Below are 17,429 nucleotides of genomic sequence, written 5' to 3' on the forward strand. Positions count from 1 at the left end.
AATCATTTGAATGTTACACTTAAGACTGGTTTGAGTAACTAGTCTGGCCTTGTTAAGATGCCAGACTTTGTTGGACTAAACTAGATTACTCAAAGCGTGGCAGCTTTATCATTTTATTGGGCCAATGGTCAAAAAGTCAAGTTGACTTTACTCCTGAAATTTCTCCAAAAGGAACCAATCTAAAAGTAATCGGTCTAATTTATAGTTCACATTTCTGTCACGATCATGGACATTTTATGGCCCATAGTAAAAAGATTTTTTTAAAAAAACCCGCTCTTAAAAACACTATCCTCTCTAGGTTCTTTTTGTCATACCTCATTTACACTCTGACCTGGAGAATTTTCTCATTAGGAAAACATGTAATCACAAGCTAGAGAGTCATTGATACGTTTGCAAATTTTAAAACACAATTCTAAACTGCAGATTTGAGAGAATACTGTACAAAAAAAGAACTTGGAGAGTCCTAGTGGTTCTACTGCCATTGAACTGCTATTTGTAAACAATGTGATATTGTTTTTATATAATTGCCTATTATTATGTGATTTATTATCACATTAATTCTTCAAGTCTTGTCCTTGAAATGACTCTCAGGCAGAGGGAGCATTCGAGCCTTATATTAATGTGTCATAGCATTGAGGCCCAGATAAGGGGTACTACTGTAGTGAACCAAATTAGATTTCCCAAATGCCTACAATATAGGGCTAAGACTTATTGCAAGTAGAAGACTCAAAAAATTATGTGGTAAAAGAGTATGCAAAATATTTTAACTCATTTACTCATTTTTATACCAATAATACTGTGTAACTCAGGTATGTGAGCACTATTCTAGAAACAGGAGATCCAGGGAAACACAGGAGCAAGGCCCACCTTCAAAAGTTCACAGTCACATGGGCAAGACAAGAACATCCTTGCCAACTCTCATGTGCCATGTGTCACAGAGGGGCAGGTGTGCCCCTCAGCCCCTCTCCTATGTAGACACTGGCAAGGTCTGTGGTGTGAACCATCCAGTAACAGTGAGGAGAAATGGAAAGATGGAAGCGAGAAGATGAGAGTAGTTTATGAGAAACTGAGGCCCAGAATTTATGCAGTCATTGTGGAGAGGGGAAAGAGTAAAAAAATACAAAAAAAAGGTAGAATATATACTCTCTGGAATTAACTGAGTGGTAAGGGAGACTCCCGAAGGCTCCATCTTGGGTGATTGGGTAGGTGGTATTAACACTTATGACTAAAGGCATATGGGAAGAAGAAATCTGTGGGGGGAGGCAAGGAAGTAGGCGGCAGAAGAGGTGATGAATTGCATGTTGATGAACTGATGTGTTAATTCTGAGCTGACGTCAGGGACAGGTGCCTAGCTGGATTAGAAATCCAACCTGAAACTCATGAAAGAGCTGCCTTAGATAGACAGATGCTCATTAACTTTTATATTCAAAAGGTACCGTAGGAAATATATGTGAAAGGGTCCTTTGTGAGATTCCAGGAAGATATGATATTGCTGTGTTCTTACTATGTTAGTCAGTTTCCCATTTCTATAGCAAAATAAATATCTGAGATAACTAACTTATAAAGAGAAACCATTTATTTGGGCTCGTGGTTTTAGAGTGTCCAGTCTATGATTGGACAGACTCCTTGATTTCAGCCCTCTGGCGGGCCTGCCAGATAGCAAAGGTGGAGAGCACATGGTGGAGGTGCTCATCTCATGGTCAGGAGTGCAAAGATAGACAGGAAGGGACTGGGCCCCACAGTCCCCTCCAAGGGCATGTTCCTAGTGATTCAAGAACATCCCCAGACCCCACTTCCTAAAGATTCCACCACCTTCCAACAGTGCCACTATTTGGAGCAAGCCTCGAACACATGGACCTTTGGGGACACTTATCCAAACTATAGCATTTTTCATTGTTATTTTTAATCTCAAGACTTGAGGAACCAGGTAGGAAATAGAATTCCAGTAGAGGTTGGTGGTAGAGAAAAAGGAGACAGAAAAGTAATCACGAGCCAAGAAAAACCTAAATGATGACCTCAGGCCAGGACATTTAATGTTTAGCATTTATTAGGATTCTCAGAATTAACAGCAAAAATTCCTTTAAGCTTAAGGATAACCATTCACAGGAGGAGGAAGGAAAAGAAGTAGGAAGAAAGGAGGGAGGGAATGCAGGAAGCAAGAGGGAGAGAAAGAAACAAAATAGAAGAAACTGGTTTAGACAGTGAGGGCTGAGGCCTGGAGGAAGATATTTATTGAAATACCTGTGTCAGTCAAGTAATCTAAGCTTTTCCATTACCTAACACCAGAAAATTCATCTAATTTATTCCTATCAAGGGATCATTTTTTTTTTGTTTAGAAAAGATCAGTATAAGCCAGGCATGATGGTGGGTGCCTGTGAGCCTAGCAACTCTGGAGGCTTAGGGAGGAAGATTACAAGTTCAAGGGCAGCCTCAGCAAATGAGTGGGGTCCAAAGCAATTTAGTGAGATTCTGTCTCAAAATTAAAACAAAACAAAAGACTGGGGATGTGGCTCAGTGGTTAAGCATCCCTGGGTTCAATCGCTGGCACCAAACAAAAACAAAAATAGATCAGTCCTTCTACCATCTTTCTACACAGTTCCAGGTGAAGGCCTGGAAAGAACAGACTTCCTGAGTCCACAGGACTGGGGCACAATGCTACAGAAGTAGAGAATGCACAGGTGGCTGTGGAGAAGGCCAGTCTCAGAGCTGCCACAGAAGAAAGAATAAGGAAAAGCAATGTCACATATTCAAAACTAAAATGGAAAAAATAAAATAGGGAAGAGAATGGAACTCTTCTTCTGTTTCCTCTGATGCATTTAGTTCAGATAGTCATTGATACCTGAGTATAGTCACTGTGAGGAACTGTGGAAGGGGCTATAAAGACTCTAGGGGTAGAGACAAGGGCTTGAATTTTTAGTGAGAGCGAAGGACCACAGCTCATGTACCTGAATGAGCTAAGAAGATTCTGGTGGGAACACAGCATGGGGGTAGGGAAGCCCAAGACCCTTCTGTCTTCTTAGGCTCTCTGGCACACTGGTCTAGATATTTTTAAAAACAAATTTTGTTGCATATATTTAAGATATGCAACATGATTTTTTAAGACCCATACAGACAGTACAATGGTTACTATAGTGAAGTAAATTAACATATCCATCATCTCACATAGCTACCATTTATTTATGTGTTCAGTGTGTGTGTGTGTGTGTGTGTGTGTGTGTGTGTGTGAAGAGCAACCAAAATCTACTCATTTAGCAAAAATTCCAAACACATTATTATGCACAGTCCTCATGTTGCAAAGTAGATCTCTAGACTTGTTCATTCTGTATATCTGCATTTGTGACTTTTTAGCTCGAGTATAACCTCAATCAAACACGACAGATTAAGAAGGAGAAGGGAGTGAATCCCTGAGGGGCTGTTGCCTTCATTCTCCTCTGTCTTGCCTTTCATTAGCCCACTCACTTTGTCCCACAAATGATAGAAAAGGATTCTGCAAAGTTCATGAGCAACAGGGTCCCTTTAGACAGGGTTTGGAAACACAAAGAAATCTTGCATTGCATGGTTCACATTTTATCCAGAGCAATAAAAAGAAAAAAAAAAGTTAAATGGTGTTTAAGGTACTGAATGACCAGCTCAGTTATAGCTATTACAGGGAAGAATAGTCAATATTCCAAGAATGGCGCCAGAGTACAGTGGAAATGTTATGGGTTTTTATTACTTATTTGTCAGTCTTATTATGGAGTGGTATGTTCAATTTAAAAGCTGCCTATCGATTACAAAGCTATATGCAAAAAAATTTAAGGATTTGTATACATAGCTTAAGATGTATAGAATGCATGCTGCAGAGAGGGCCAAAGAGCCCTTTGGGACCATCTAAAAGAATATCATTAATTTTTACAGTGTACTTTCATTTCTGGAGCAGTTCCAGCATTGGCTTTCTATAACAATCATTTCAAGTTTAGAATTATGCTATATGCTTGCAGCAACATCACAGGAACAGTAGTGCACCATATGTTGCTACTTAGCAACTTAGTCTATAAGTCCCAAAGCATGTACTGATTTGAAAATTGAACAGGAATTATAATTGTTGAGTGATGCTATGAGGCAAGTTGTCTTGGATTACTAAACTATGCAGATGTTTGATGTTATGTAGGAAAAGGAACAAAACTATTTTCCTTTTTCCTGCAGGATGACTAAAATCTTATTTATGGCTGCCTAAAGGGGTAAATTGATTAAAATTTCCTAAAAGAATACCAGGTAATGAATTCTTGAACACACTATATTACAGTAAACAAAAGGAATGTTAAGTGAAAAATATAGCAAGGGCCATTCAACTTATGTAATTTGTGGAGTTTATTCCCCTCCAGGGTATGTATTATCTTACATTAGTCTAATTTTAAAATAGCTCATTCTAAAAACATTTTCATATATGCTGCATTATTAAAAAATAGTTTGCTTCTGGCTCACAAACCTGCCATATCTTTAAAAAGCATAAAGGTATTTGGAACTCTTTATTCCTTTTATATAACTTATCACTGGTATTTGAAACATTCTTAGAAACTCTTGACTGAAATAGTAAGAAAAATAATTTCAGTTGTTTGAATTCAGTAAGGGCTGAATATCACCCATTGTATTTGAATTTAGAAATCTAAGGATCTGGGTTGTTATGATGCATATGTTCTGAATTTCCAATCCTTTATCCAAAACTCTTTAAGACGGACATAATGATTCTCTGAAAGGGAGCAGCTGTTTTATAGCAGTAATCATTTATTGAGTTTGTGTTTCTACTGTTTCAAACAAATTCAATTAGCCCTTACACTTCAAAACCCTAAAGGCACCAATGAGATGGTACCGGGTTGCTTTAATCTAATAGTAATACTAAACTTATCAGTACAGTTTTGGGACTGATGGGTAGAAGAAAATTAATAGTAACATTTTTCATTTTTTAATCAAACAGTCCTATTCAGAACTACCTATGGATCTTGGAGACTACTTAGCAGCATGAATTCAGTTGAGTAAGAATTTGAAATGCAAAAAAGCTCGCCTTCCAAAGGTAGCCTCAGACCCATCAACTCAACTGAAAGGAAGGAAACCTTTGAGCTTTGAGATCTTTGAGCTTCATGATGACCTTTTCAGCTGAACAACATAGTGTAATGTCCAGAAGGTCCAGCAGAGAAGGCAGTGGTCATAATGGCTTCTAAATAAATGCAAAGTTCATGGAGATACAGGCCTGTCTGTTTTGAGTTAAGCATGAGGCATTTTGCTCCAGAAGCATACCCCCAACAGGTAGATTAGATTTAACTCCTGGACAACCATCAGGAAGAAAAATAGTTTCATACTACTCTCCCCCTCTGCTCCTCCCAGTTATCAGATCTATTTAGATAGATAAGTAGGCCTTGAAACTACTTAACTGTGTTAGAGTTTATGCTATAGTGATTGATATGTAAAATCCCAAACTGGTTTCACTCTTCTAGATAAAAATTTGTTCATCCCACAAAATGCTCCTATGAACTCTCCTTCCCTCTCATTTATTCACTTATTTATTTTTGCTTAAAATGTTCTTATATTTTATGTTTTACTGGCACCCCAGGGCAGTTATAATTTTGCTTTAAATGCCCTCTCTGGATGAAGGCCTGGTCTTCAGTATCCAAAAATAAATAAACAGGCATTTTCTTTCATAAATGTAACCATTTAGATTCTCATTGGACATTTGTTGTCACTTCTCATGATTAAATGCCTTGTCAACCATTCCCACTGAAATGGATACAAAGGTGCCCTTGAAAGATTTCAATCACATGCTGCTTTGAGGCCTCAAAACCACTCCCTAACACCCCTACTACGCCCCCCAGAAAGTGCTAAAGTCAGTCTGCTAGTAGGGCCCACCAGTCCTGGCCCTGTGATTTTGGTGATGAACATAACATGTTGTTGAAAATGGCCCCAATAGTCGATAATTAAAGCTATTTGTGACATGTGTATCTTATAATGATTAACTCATCTACAGTCAGAAGCACAAATAACTTGCACCTGTAAAGACTTTATTTCCTAAAGGTAAAACAACTGTTTAGGAAAGATCATGCTGGCAAAACAGCTGCTTGCCGTTCTGGAGAGGAAACAAGGTAGCATCTTTCAACAAATGCCAACTCTGGTATTTTATCAGCTCCATCTCATTAACTGGAAACAAGGCTTAAATGCTTTGTTTATAAATTATGATTATTCCTGATTGCGGCAGTTACTGATAGTGCTACTCATTTGCAATGCAACTCTTTGAATTTGTTTAATTACAATTTGAAACAAGGCAGAGAAGATTAATTAACCCACCTGGCTGGTTGGCACATAGTCCTGGCTCGGCTCTGTCATGCTCATATACATGTTCTGACCGTCAAACTGTGAATGAAATAATAGTAAACATTCAGCAATCTTGACTGTATTTTTTTTTTCACCATCAAACTGGAAAACAGTAGCCATAAAAAAATACCATGGCTGGGAATATGAAAAAATCTGTCATAGCAAGCAAGCCACATCTTTTCTTTGATGTTTCTGTTGTCATCCTTATTGACCCTGGATGTCAGTGATTTGGAGTAATTAGTGCTCTAGTAATTACAGCAAGCAAGCAAGAAATGAATGGTTTCCTTTCATCTGCAATCTGTTTTAAAACAAAATGGCTCATTTTGCACGCCATGTATACATATTGCAGTTCGGTTGTAATGAAGTATTAAATGAATGGCACGATTTCTGAAAGAAAAGAATAATGGAAAATACAAGAAGGCACAGCTCTGTGTATTCGGAGTTTAGCTCTCAAAAAAAGTGCAGAGTTTTCATAATAGATTGAAACTGGCTTCTCCATAATAGCCTTCTGTTTTAAAAAAAATCAACTTTATAGTAATATTTGAAAAGAACGTGTACCACTCTCCCCATGGCTAAGAATGAATATAAGAATAACCACGAATAACAATAAAGACATACAGACGTGATGATTCAATTTTCCTTTCTAAAATTTTTGAAGACATAGAATTAATGTAGGTATTACAAATGCATAGAAATTCACCCACAGATTTGCAAGTTAGGAAATAAGAGGGAAAAGGGAATTTACAGGGGCAGTCCAATTGCAGGAACTCTATCAAATAGTCCGAGCTACAACAATAACAACAACAAAATACTTTTCATGATTTTGTTTTTTGAAAGTAGTAATCACTCTATTCAGACTTAATCCTCTGCTATCTTTAGTCACTTGATAAAAAGAAGAAAAGAATTCTTTTTTAGTTGGAAGAAGAATTTTCCCAAGGTAATAATCAAATGGACAAATACAGCCAACTTCAAAGAGCTGGGTCTGATTATGTTCAGTGACAGACTTGTCAGACATGGGAACTTGAAAATGTGGGAAATTACTTTTTAAAATAGAGCAGTTGTGGACGTATAAACAAAGTGCATGGTGATATGGACATATATGCCACCAAAAACTAAAATAATATATATTAAAAGAGAAAAAAAGTATTATAGGCATCATATTCCATCACCTATGAGTTACTAGCCTCATAATAAAGTTATATAAACACTCAGAGGTACCAAGGCCTCTAAACTGTGGTCAGCCACAATGGCTGCCTTGAAGACCCTCATCAACGGACACTGTAAAAGTAAGGAACTTCCCAAAGACACAGAGCACTCACTAGGTCAAACTCAAAGAAAATCAAAGAATTTCCTCACTGTCACCCAGCAAGTATATTTCATGTAATACAAACAACTTATTGAAACAGATATGAGGTCACTTATTGAATGAAGTGGTTGTTAGTACAAATCAGAAATAACACATTTAGAAAAGGAGATCTGGATATTTTGGTTGCTTGGTTAACTGTCTGAGGAGATTTGAATCCCAGTGACTTACCCAAGAGTGCTGTTCCATCAGTCAGGTGAATTTCAAGCACAGTTTGGCCCCAATCTATCTGACTGTTATTCCTACCAACTCAAGACCTGACTAAGAGCACCATCATGCATTTCTCAATTAGTGCCCAACGTTGGAAGACACTAGTTTCTTTGCAAATGTTTTTTAATGTTAAGATGCCAAAGAACCATTTCAAATATGGACAGTTTCTTTGACTACAACAAACTAAACAGAACAGAAGTAGTGAAATGAATCAAATACTCCTCTGCCTATGCATATTCTATAAATGTGTTACTTTCTATTTCATCCTCTCTAACTCTTTTTCTAAATCTGGTGTCATTCTCAAGCCAACTAAGGCTTTATGTTTTGGTTTTAGTCTATCAAAAGTGTACGCTAATTGAGTATAGTCAATGTTACTGCTTTGGATGAGGACTTTTTTCCTCAAAAAGAACCAATATTGAAGCATTACTGAGCCGAGGCTGAAATAGAATTTTACAATAATAGGTATGTGGCTACATACACAACTATTTCTTGAGTACATTCCATGTCCCTAACACCTTTCCATGCGTTCATTAATGTGCACTCACTGATATAATCTTTGCAACACAGTTAAGTATTATTAATACCTGCACTTTCTAAATGAAAATACAAAGGCATGGAGAAATTAAATTAGATACTCAAAGTTACACAGCTTGTAAAAGGCATGGCTGAGATGCCAACCCAGGCAGACTGTCTTTCTAGCACATGCACTTAACCACCAAAGCATGCCAACATATTCTGAATCAAAATCGTGAGTTAGCTATCAATTCTGAAAATAATGTCAATAAATTATCACAGCAATGATGGCAACCTGGGTGAGCATTCCTAATCTGAAAGGCTCCAAAATCTAAATTTTAGCACCAACACGATGCCACCAGTGAAAGTTTCCACATCTGACCTCATCAAAACAAGTGCACTAAAAATATTGCATAAAATTGCCTTTCCAGTTTCATGTATTTGGTGTCTGTGAAACAAAATTTAATTTTGTGTTGAGACCTGGGTTCTGTTCCCAAGATATCTCTTCCTACACAAACAGGGCCATGGCTAGAGCTCAATGGTAGAGCACTTGCCTAGAATGTGTGAGCCCCTAGGTTCAATATCCAGCAATGCTAAACAAAACAAAACAAAACAGGCTATACCTATGTATATATAAATATTCTAAAATCTGAAAAAATATGAAATTTGAAATACATCAGGTTTCAAGCATTCAGATAAAGGATATTCAACCTATATTCCAATGACTTAGAGAAATTGTTCAGAATTTCTGTGGTATTGTGAGGCTCTCAAAAAAATAGTTGTCATGGGGTTATGGTATTTTGATAATTTAGTTTAGTAATTATCCAAGAATATCACTGGATACGTAAAAGACTGAGGTGTTATGATGACCAATTTTATGTGCAATGTGACTGGGCCATGTGGTGCCCAGATATTTGATGAAATGTTATTCTGAATGTTTCTATGAGAGTATTTTTGGATAAGATTAGCATTTAACCAGTAGACTGAGTAAAGCACATGATCCTTCCTCTGTCGGTGAGCATCAATCAGTATATTTCAGAAGACATGGATTCCTCCTACCTGACTCTGGAGTTGGGACATCAGCTCTTGCCTGGCTTTGGAATCAAGTGAATCACTGGCTTTTCTTGAATCTCAAGTTGGCCAGCTTTCAGGTTAGAGCTATTCAATCAGCTCTCCCAGGTCTCTGGCTTGCCAACTACAAATCTAGGGACTTCTCAGCTTCCCTAACTGGGTGAGCCAAATCCTTATAAGAAATCTCTTTCTCTTGTTCTCCTAAATATCTCTTCACATAACCTACAGATTTTGTTTCTCTGAAAAACCTTAATACAGGTGCTCTTTTACTACTATCATGATATTCAGAGCTCAAAAGCATGTTTCTAAAGGGTCTACAATGTAGAAATACATTGATTTCTCTCAGTCACTTGCTTTCTAGAGAGCAGGGCCATTTTGCTTTTGCTATGAGAGTCTCTGGTCTTGTTTCCCATCATGCCTGTTTCTTGTGTTTGTTCAATCTGCATACAATCACTCCCCTTTCTAGAGAATGCCTTCCTTCCCTTTTCCTTATTCAAATGTTTCTTGGACTCTTCGGCTCTCCTGAATGAGGATTGGTTCCTCTCCAGCCTCTGGGCTTCTATGGGCAGCCCTCTGCTTCTGGTTTTATTGCTGGAATATTAACTGCACTGGAGTAGGAGCTACCACACATCTCAATTATCTTTAGTGCCTGTGTAGCTTAGGGTCAGCATGTGATAAGTCCTCAGGAAACGTTTATTGACTAATTAACAAAAATCAAATCATATTTTTTGATTAAATAAATTACCTTCCTAGAGAAAGTGGCAGCAACATTAGGAGAGGAAGAAGATTCAACTTTCCAAGAATGTTCTAGCAAATTTTGATTCTGTTTTTGTGGTCCTAGGGACTGACCCCTGAACTTAGTGCATACTAGGTTAAATGTTCAACCATGGAGTTACCTTCCTTGCTCTGATGTTTTACTAAAAAAAAAAAAATCTTACAGTGAATTGAAATTGGTTGATATAAAAACAGCCTTAGAGGAAGAGAGAAAGAGAAGATGGGGGAGGGAGAGAAAGAAAGGGAGAGGTACAGAAATGAGCAGGACACCACTACTCAAATGTTATACCCAAATCCTCAAGATTTTTATTCCATTTTATTTAATGTAAAATATTTAGATTGGTGAGAACTCAAAAGAGATTTGACAATAAAATAAGTATATGTCCTCTTTCTGAAGAAATTTGAGTTACCAAACAAAAATATGTATGTGTCAGAACAGGCCACCTTATTCCCCTTATGGTTGAAAGTTTGTAGCTGGACAAACCCTCAGGCCCAGCAGTAAGCAAGAGCCTGGCATGGGCTCTGCTCCATCAGGCTATCACAGCTTACCCAATAGCACCCTCTCAGGAGCCATTTCCAGGAGTTGTGACAGGTCTCCTGCTGATCCAACACCCTTAGAAGGCATCCCATGTCATGAGCTTATGGCCAGTAGTCGTTTGAAATAGAATTATAGCTAACAGAGAGTCATAGAATTTCAGTTTTTGAAAGATCTCTGATGATAAACTAGTGAATCCCTTATGTCATAAAGAAATAGAATATTGGTCACACAGTCCATGTGGGAATAGAACCGACGTCTAGGTTCTCAGTAGAAAAGGTTTCCACTATGAAATATATTCTATCACTCATTAAAAATGGGAATTAGATTCTATGGCTGCAGATGCTCCTTGACTTACAATGCAGTTAGGTCCCAATAAAATCATCATTGAGTTGGAAATATTGTGAGTCAAAAATGAACTGAATCTACCTAAACTATCAAATTTGCAGCTCAGTCACGCAGTGCATATGGAGTGTTGGCTGCTTCCCAGGGTGATCCCAAGGCTACCTGGGAACTGTGGTATTATAACAAGAGAGGACCAGACCCAATGTTGCTAGGCCAGGAAGATACCAAAATTCAAAATCTACTGACAAAGCTGGTAACCACCATAAGCTGCACACCACCATAAGTCAAAAAAATCTTGGAGTTGGAAAATCCTGAAGTCCAACCATCATACCTGGTATATTTGTAGATCCACAGAAGTGAAGGCCCAACACTGGCGGGGCCACATTCTAATGATCCCTCTATGTGGATTGCTTACTGATCACCATCATTAATAATGACTGCAATAAACTTGTTGTATCAAGCACATATATCTACATTTCCTTTCTCCTTCCATTTATCTCAGTTGTTATTTTTTGAAGTCAACTAAATTTGGGCATCATAACTTTTCAAAACATATTGATGCACATGAGGGCTTTTTTTTTCATATGTTTTATTTAAAAATGAAAGAATAAGCCCTGAAAATGAAGGTTACCTCTTTGATTATACCCTGCTGCATCACTTGGATTGTAAATATTTATATAATAAAAAATAAACAAAACTAAAGCAATTTCTTAAGATCTGAAAGTAAAATAAAACAAATCAACCTAACTGTATGCCAGTTGGTGGCATAGCCACACACAGGGAACCACTCCAAGGACTTTAAACCCAGTAATTTTTGATTCTTAATATCCTAAGGACAAAAAGAACCACCAACAATCAGACTTTTTCCAGTAATTATGCTGTGGTACTGCTGCTCTATTCTGCATACTGTGGGATAAATCAAAGGAATGATGTTGGGGTGGTTTCAACCTCTCCTTTCAAGTAGACGCCAACATACAGATGGACCGTCCCATCAACATGAGCTCGTGATGGAGGTCCCAGTGCTGTCCAGAAAAGGTCTAGAAATGATGGCCAACCAGCACTTCCAGCCCCCAGACCGTGGTGTGTAACAGCAGGGCTCCTTGGAGGAATGGCTGAAACCAGACCTGGGGCAGCAAATCAGGAGGTGAGCCCAGAACATTCCAGAAGATAAGAAAGCTATTAGATTTCTAGACTCCTGAGCATCAAAGGTGCTCAGGAGTACACCTGAACAAATGCACACCAAGCACCAATGGAACCAAGTGTATCACAAATGCTGAGGCCCGTGAGTTCATAACGATGCTTGTTAAAAAGGCATTTCTAGAAGTCAGAGGGACACCACATGGTCTCATCCTACCTTTTCATGCCAGTGCTTAGGGATAACCAAACAGTAGAGGAGGACAGACTTTGCTTCACAGAAGCATTCCTGAAACACGTGAAGGAGGAATGGATGAATATCTCCTAAGGACCCACTTGCAGAACAGAGGTCAGAGAGGCAAATAAACATCACAGGGATAAAATCACCCAAATCCAGGCACTGAGAAGCTATGGTTGAAACCATCCAACTTCTTCAACCAAAAATTAAGTAAAAATACAAAGCAGGAGGGAAGAGAAAGAAAAGAAAAGAAAAGAAAAAAGAAAAGAAAAGAAAAGAAAAGAAAAGAAAAGAAAGAAAGAAAGAAAGAAAGAAAGAAAGAAAGAAAGAAAGAAAGAAAGAAAGAAACTTGAGCTACCAACCAACTGCAATGTATGGGCCTTGGTTGGAACCAGTTCAAACAAACTGAAAAACACACCCATAAATACAAGATGGGTGAGGTGTGCCTGTGGGGACAGAAGCAAGATAGAAAATCTCTATATTTTCCTCTCAATTTTGCTGGGAAACTCAAACAGCTTTTAAAAATAAAGTCTATTTTTCTTTTCTTTTTTGAGGGGGAATACTGGGGAGTGAACTCAGGGGCACTCAGGCACTGAGCCACATTCCCAGCCCTATTTTGTATTTTATTGAGAGACAGGGTTGCACTGAGTTGCTTAGTGCCCCACCCTCACTGGGGCTGACTTCGAACTCGCAACCCTCCCGCCTAAGCTTCCTGTGTTGCTGGGATTACAGATGTGCACCACCATGCCCGACTTAAGGTCTATTTTCTTAAAAGTAAAACTCAAGAAGAGATTTAACTAGTTCATGACCCAGATTTTAGTTAATATTAGAAAATATTTCAATCACTTTGAAATGAGACATCCACACAAAAACTCTCGAAGGTTAAAACATTTGACTGTAGAATGGATTCTCACCAGCACCCTGCGACATAAACATACACTAACTCTCACAGGAGCCACCCAGGACTAACAGAGCATGCCAGAAGATACCACTTATGCTAATAGCTCTGTACTCAACCTTGAAATGCACTGCAGGGAACTGGAAAGGGCCACCTGAGAACAGCTAAAGTCCCTTTCAAAAAGTGACTAAAAACTTTTTGGTGGGATAAATTATAGGAAAAATAGAGAATATAGGAATACTAGAGAAAATTATGGACATATGCTGGTCTGGGTCTCAGGTGTCCCCGAAGGCCCATATGCCAAGGCTTGGTCCCAAGGGTGGGGCAACTGGCAGAACCTCTGGGAGATGCAGTGGGAGGTCTTCAGGTCATTCCATGCATGCCCTTGAGGAGGACAGCGGGACCTCGCCCCTTCCTCCTCTCCTTCACTTCCCGGCTGCCCAGGAGGTAACAGTTTGCTCTGCCACCTGCTCCTCACCATTGCCATCTGGAAACCCCACCAGGCGCCCAAAGCAGCAGGTCCACCTGATTGACCATGGGCCACAACCTCTAAAACTGTGGGCCGAAGTGACCCTTCCAAACACCCTCGTGAGCTGCCTCAACCTGTTTTCAGAACGAGGAGTAAAAACAACCACGTTACAGACCTACCCACTTGGGAAAAGCTAGAAGTTGTACAGGGTTTTATTTTTGTGGTTATTTACTTAAAATAATTTTCCCAGCAGAGTCATCTGCAAACTCCACTTTAATACAAAACAAAACCACCTTTGCCTACTTAACCCCACATGCACTTACTGATGGAATACAGGACATGTGTCATGTAGTTTTGCCCTGATCTGGCCAGAGTGTTGAGGAACACTGGCAAACACTCTTTATGAGTACAGTCGTGCTGCGCTTACAGACCACTGGGTCCACAAGGGACTGCGTACATGACTCGTCCCATAGAGCATGATATCACCCAGCGGCATCATAGCCATCCTCGTTGATGTAAGCACACCCTGTGGTAACTGCACCATGAAGAAATCACCGAAATGTGCACTTCTTAGAACATATCCCTATCAGCAGAACATGCATGACTGTGTTAATTTTTCACAGTTAACACCTCTCCCCTGCTGGATGTGGTGTTGAATGCCTGTAATCCCAGCAGCTCAGGAGGCTGAGGCAGGAGGACTGCAAGTTCAAAGTCAGCCTCAGCAACTTAGTGAGGCCCTAAGCAACCCAGGGAGACCCTGTCTCTAAATAAAATACAAAAAGGGCTGGAGAGGTGGCTCAGAGGTTACATGCCCTTGGATTTAATTCCTGGGACCAAAAAAATAAGGAAGTAAAACCTCTCTCCCACTACAGCAGACATTAGACGACGCGGCAGGATAGAGGTGCTGTCGGTGGCAGCGCCCAAGCGCCCTCCTCACCCAGGCCGCCGGGGCCAGCCAGCAGGAACTCCTGTCTGCCTATCCTCTTCACGATGGGCCGCTTCTCCTCACTGCAGTAGGGAAACAAGTCCTGGGAGAGGCCAGTGCTGTAGTTCAGGATGATGTACTGAATGGTCAGAGCCAGGCACAAGAAGTGGCCGTCGACAGCCACGGCCAGAGGCTGCTCGGGCGTGGACACCTCCTTGACGATCTGCACGCGGTCCTCGTACACCATGAACACCTGGATGGTCCTGCGTTTGACGGAGATGATGCACACTTCCACGCAGAACGGGTCCCCGCTCACGGGGTTCTCGTTCAAAGCGAACGCAGTGGCCCCTTTGATGCGGGCCCCCGAGGGGACGGGCTCCAGGTTCAGCATGTTGACCAGGGTGATGGAGTTGTCACACAGCACCAGCAGCCTGTTGAGGGCCGAGGCCGCCCGCAGCTCGTTCACGGGCTTCTTGAAGCCCAGGTGTCTGTGCAGCTGCTTGGTGGCAGAGAACGCGGCTCTCCCTGTGGGCAAAGCCTTCTCCTCCAGCAGGAAGTGATAGATGAAGCAGTTGTTGGTGCCTACTTAGAGGTTCCGGCCACAGCACTCCACGCATTCTATGTTGATGCGCTCTTTGTCACCCATCAGCAGCTCCCGCTCCACCGCAGAGACCAAGGTGAAGGCCTTGATGTTCATCATGTCTCCTGGTTGAGCGAGGCCCGCACCCGCCGTCCGCGCCGCCCCCGGCCTGGGGCCCGCCGCCCGCTCCGGCCCGCGGCTCCAGGGCTGCTCGGCCCCGCCGCCGCCACCGCCGCCGCTTCCCGTCCCGGCGCCGCGGAGGGCGGGAGCTCGCGGTGCCCGCGCCCGGCCGCCTGAGGGCCCGCCAGGCGCTCACATGAGGGCTTTTAATTTCTATGTGTTTTTAGTGTAAAACCTGAAGCAAAGTTTGAAAAGAGTAAATAGAGTGACATTTAAATCTAAATCTAAATGGCATCAACCCAGGATTAGCCTTTCTGACCAAGTGATTTCACACTGTTTATTGTGTTTTTATTTCAAAGCACCAGGGGATGCAATCACATAAAAAAGTCATTTATAATCTACTACGGTTTTTTAAAAATTGTTTTTAGAGGATATTAACCAAACCCATAATCCCAAAGAGCTTTTCAAACCAGGTAGTTATTATTCTTCTATTTAAAAACTGAAAGCAGACTTCTAGCACTGTCTGAACATCGTGAATGATGAGCAGAACTGGGCACTATTAGGCTACCAAAACCACTAAAACAGAGAAATCAAAGACAGAAAGTGAAATATAAATCAATCATCAGCACTGGCACAGAAAATGGGATCTTTTTTAGGGAAACCATTAAAAGCAAACCAGAAAACTACTGCTTAGGGAAGGGAAAAGAAAAAAAACCCCATCATGGCATTCATGAAACAGTACCACATTGTTTTGCCTATAAAGGGGAAAAACCTGATATTTCTGGGTATTTTCTGAAGAATATTTGAATCTTTGATTTTTTTTAAGGAGCTAAAAATGGAAAAAACTCCCTGTTTATAACAGGGAGTCAATTTGACTTCCCTTAGAAGATGTATTATGATAAATCATAATAAGAAAGGGTAATATGCTTAAAGTAAAATTTCCATTTTTTAGTTTCTTGGCCCAGTATAAGATTACAAGTCATTTCTTTTTCTTAGTTTGTGATGGAAGAAATAACTTAAGTTTGGGCAACAAAGTTGAATACTTTGCTGTTTCATTTAGAGAAATGCATTTGAAAAGCTAAGCATAAAAAATGAACAGGGTAACATGAATATAAGCATAGTTATGGCACAGTTCACATGCAGTAACATGCATCCAGTAAAACACGAAAGAAGGTGAACTCCCCCGCTTCTGACACATATTCACCATTTTCTTTTGGTCAGGAGGCTCTGGGGAGGGAATACTTGTCTATCTCCCAGTTTCAAAGCCAATTATATTGATGCAAGCTAGTCTTATGGATGTCTGTGTCCATGCTGAACCAGCTACAATAATATGTCCTAGCTTCGCACAGTGGGCCAGGAGAAGAAACTCACATTGCAAGGAAAGGTGATCAGGCAGAGCCCTACTATCAACATCCAAAGAAAAGAACATGGAGTTACGCTTTCAGTACTTGGTGAAAGGTGTGTTCCAACCCAGGGGCACATAGAATGGAACTAAGGAAGAGGAACCTCTCTAGGTCAGGTTCCTGTCATTTGAACTTGATTTAGTGAGCACTTCCCTGAAGATCTGAAAGAGATGAAGAGGGGGAAATGGCCAGAGCATGACATGGCCTCTTGAAAAGACTTGCCCAAAGGCAAGGGGAAATACTAGCCCCACAACTTGGAACCTGGGCTTTTCTTCGGAACTGAATTTGGATTTTATTTTTTGTCCTAGTGTTATATTTATTCATCAAAGGATTATATATCATGTTCCCTTTGTTAACTCTGACAGATAAAATTTTCAATAATAGTGCTTTGCATTTTTCCTAAGTCTGTCCTTTGTGCCTTACAATGTGGCTCAAAGGCATGGATCTCAAGGAGAGAAACAGTGATTTCTCTCTACTGTTAATGGATGTTTTTGTTGTTTTTAAACAAA

The 17,429-nt window shown here is 40.2% G+C and overlaps 1 protein-coding gene across 6 annotated transcripts in view; it reads right to left on the reverse strand.

Annotated features, from left to right (window-relative positions):
* LOC308633837 (thymocyte selection-associated high mobility group box protein TOX-like) overlaps nucleotides 1-15,645 on the reverse strand; it is a 65,808-nt gene extending 50,163 nt beyond the window's left edge. For 4 of the 6 annotated variants that reach the window (XR_014018883.1, XR_014018884.1, XR_014018885.1 and 1 more), the window contains exon 1: nucleotides 14,830-15,645. Coding sequence is in view for 2 of the 6 variants with exons in the window: in XM_081266984.1 (XP_081123110.1) it covers nucleotides 14,830-15,208 (379 nt within the window). In the remaining 4 variants the exon portion in view is untranslated. Of the gene's footprint in view, nucleotides 1-6,315; nucleotides 6,382-14,829 lie in introns of those variants that run through there. The other 2 variants (XR_014018886.1, XM_081266985.1) reach the window with 2 other exon arrangements.
* Nucleotides 15,646-17,429: the final 1,784 nt, after the last annotated feature.

This window comes from Spermophilus citellus (assembly GCF_964194105.1).
Source record: "Spermophilus citellus genome assembly, chromosome: 15".
NCBI classification, from domain to species: Eukaryota; Metazoa; Chordata; class Mammalia; order Rodentia; family Sciuridae; genus Spermophilus; species Spermophilus citellus.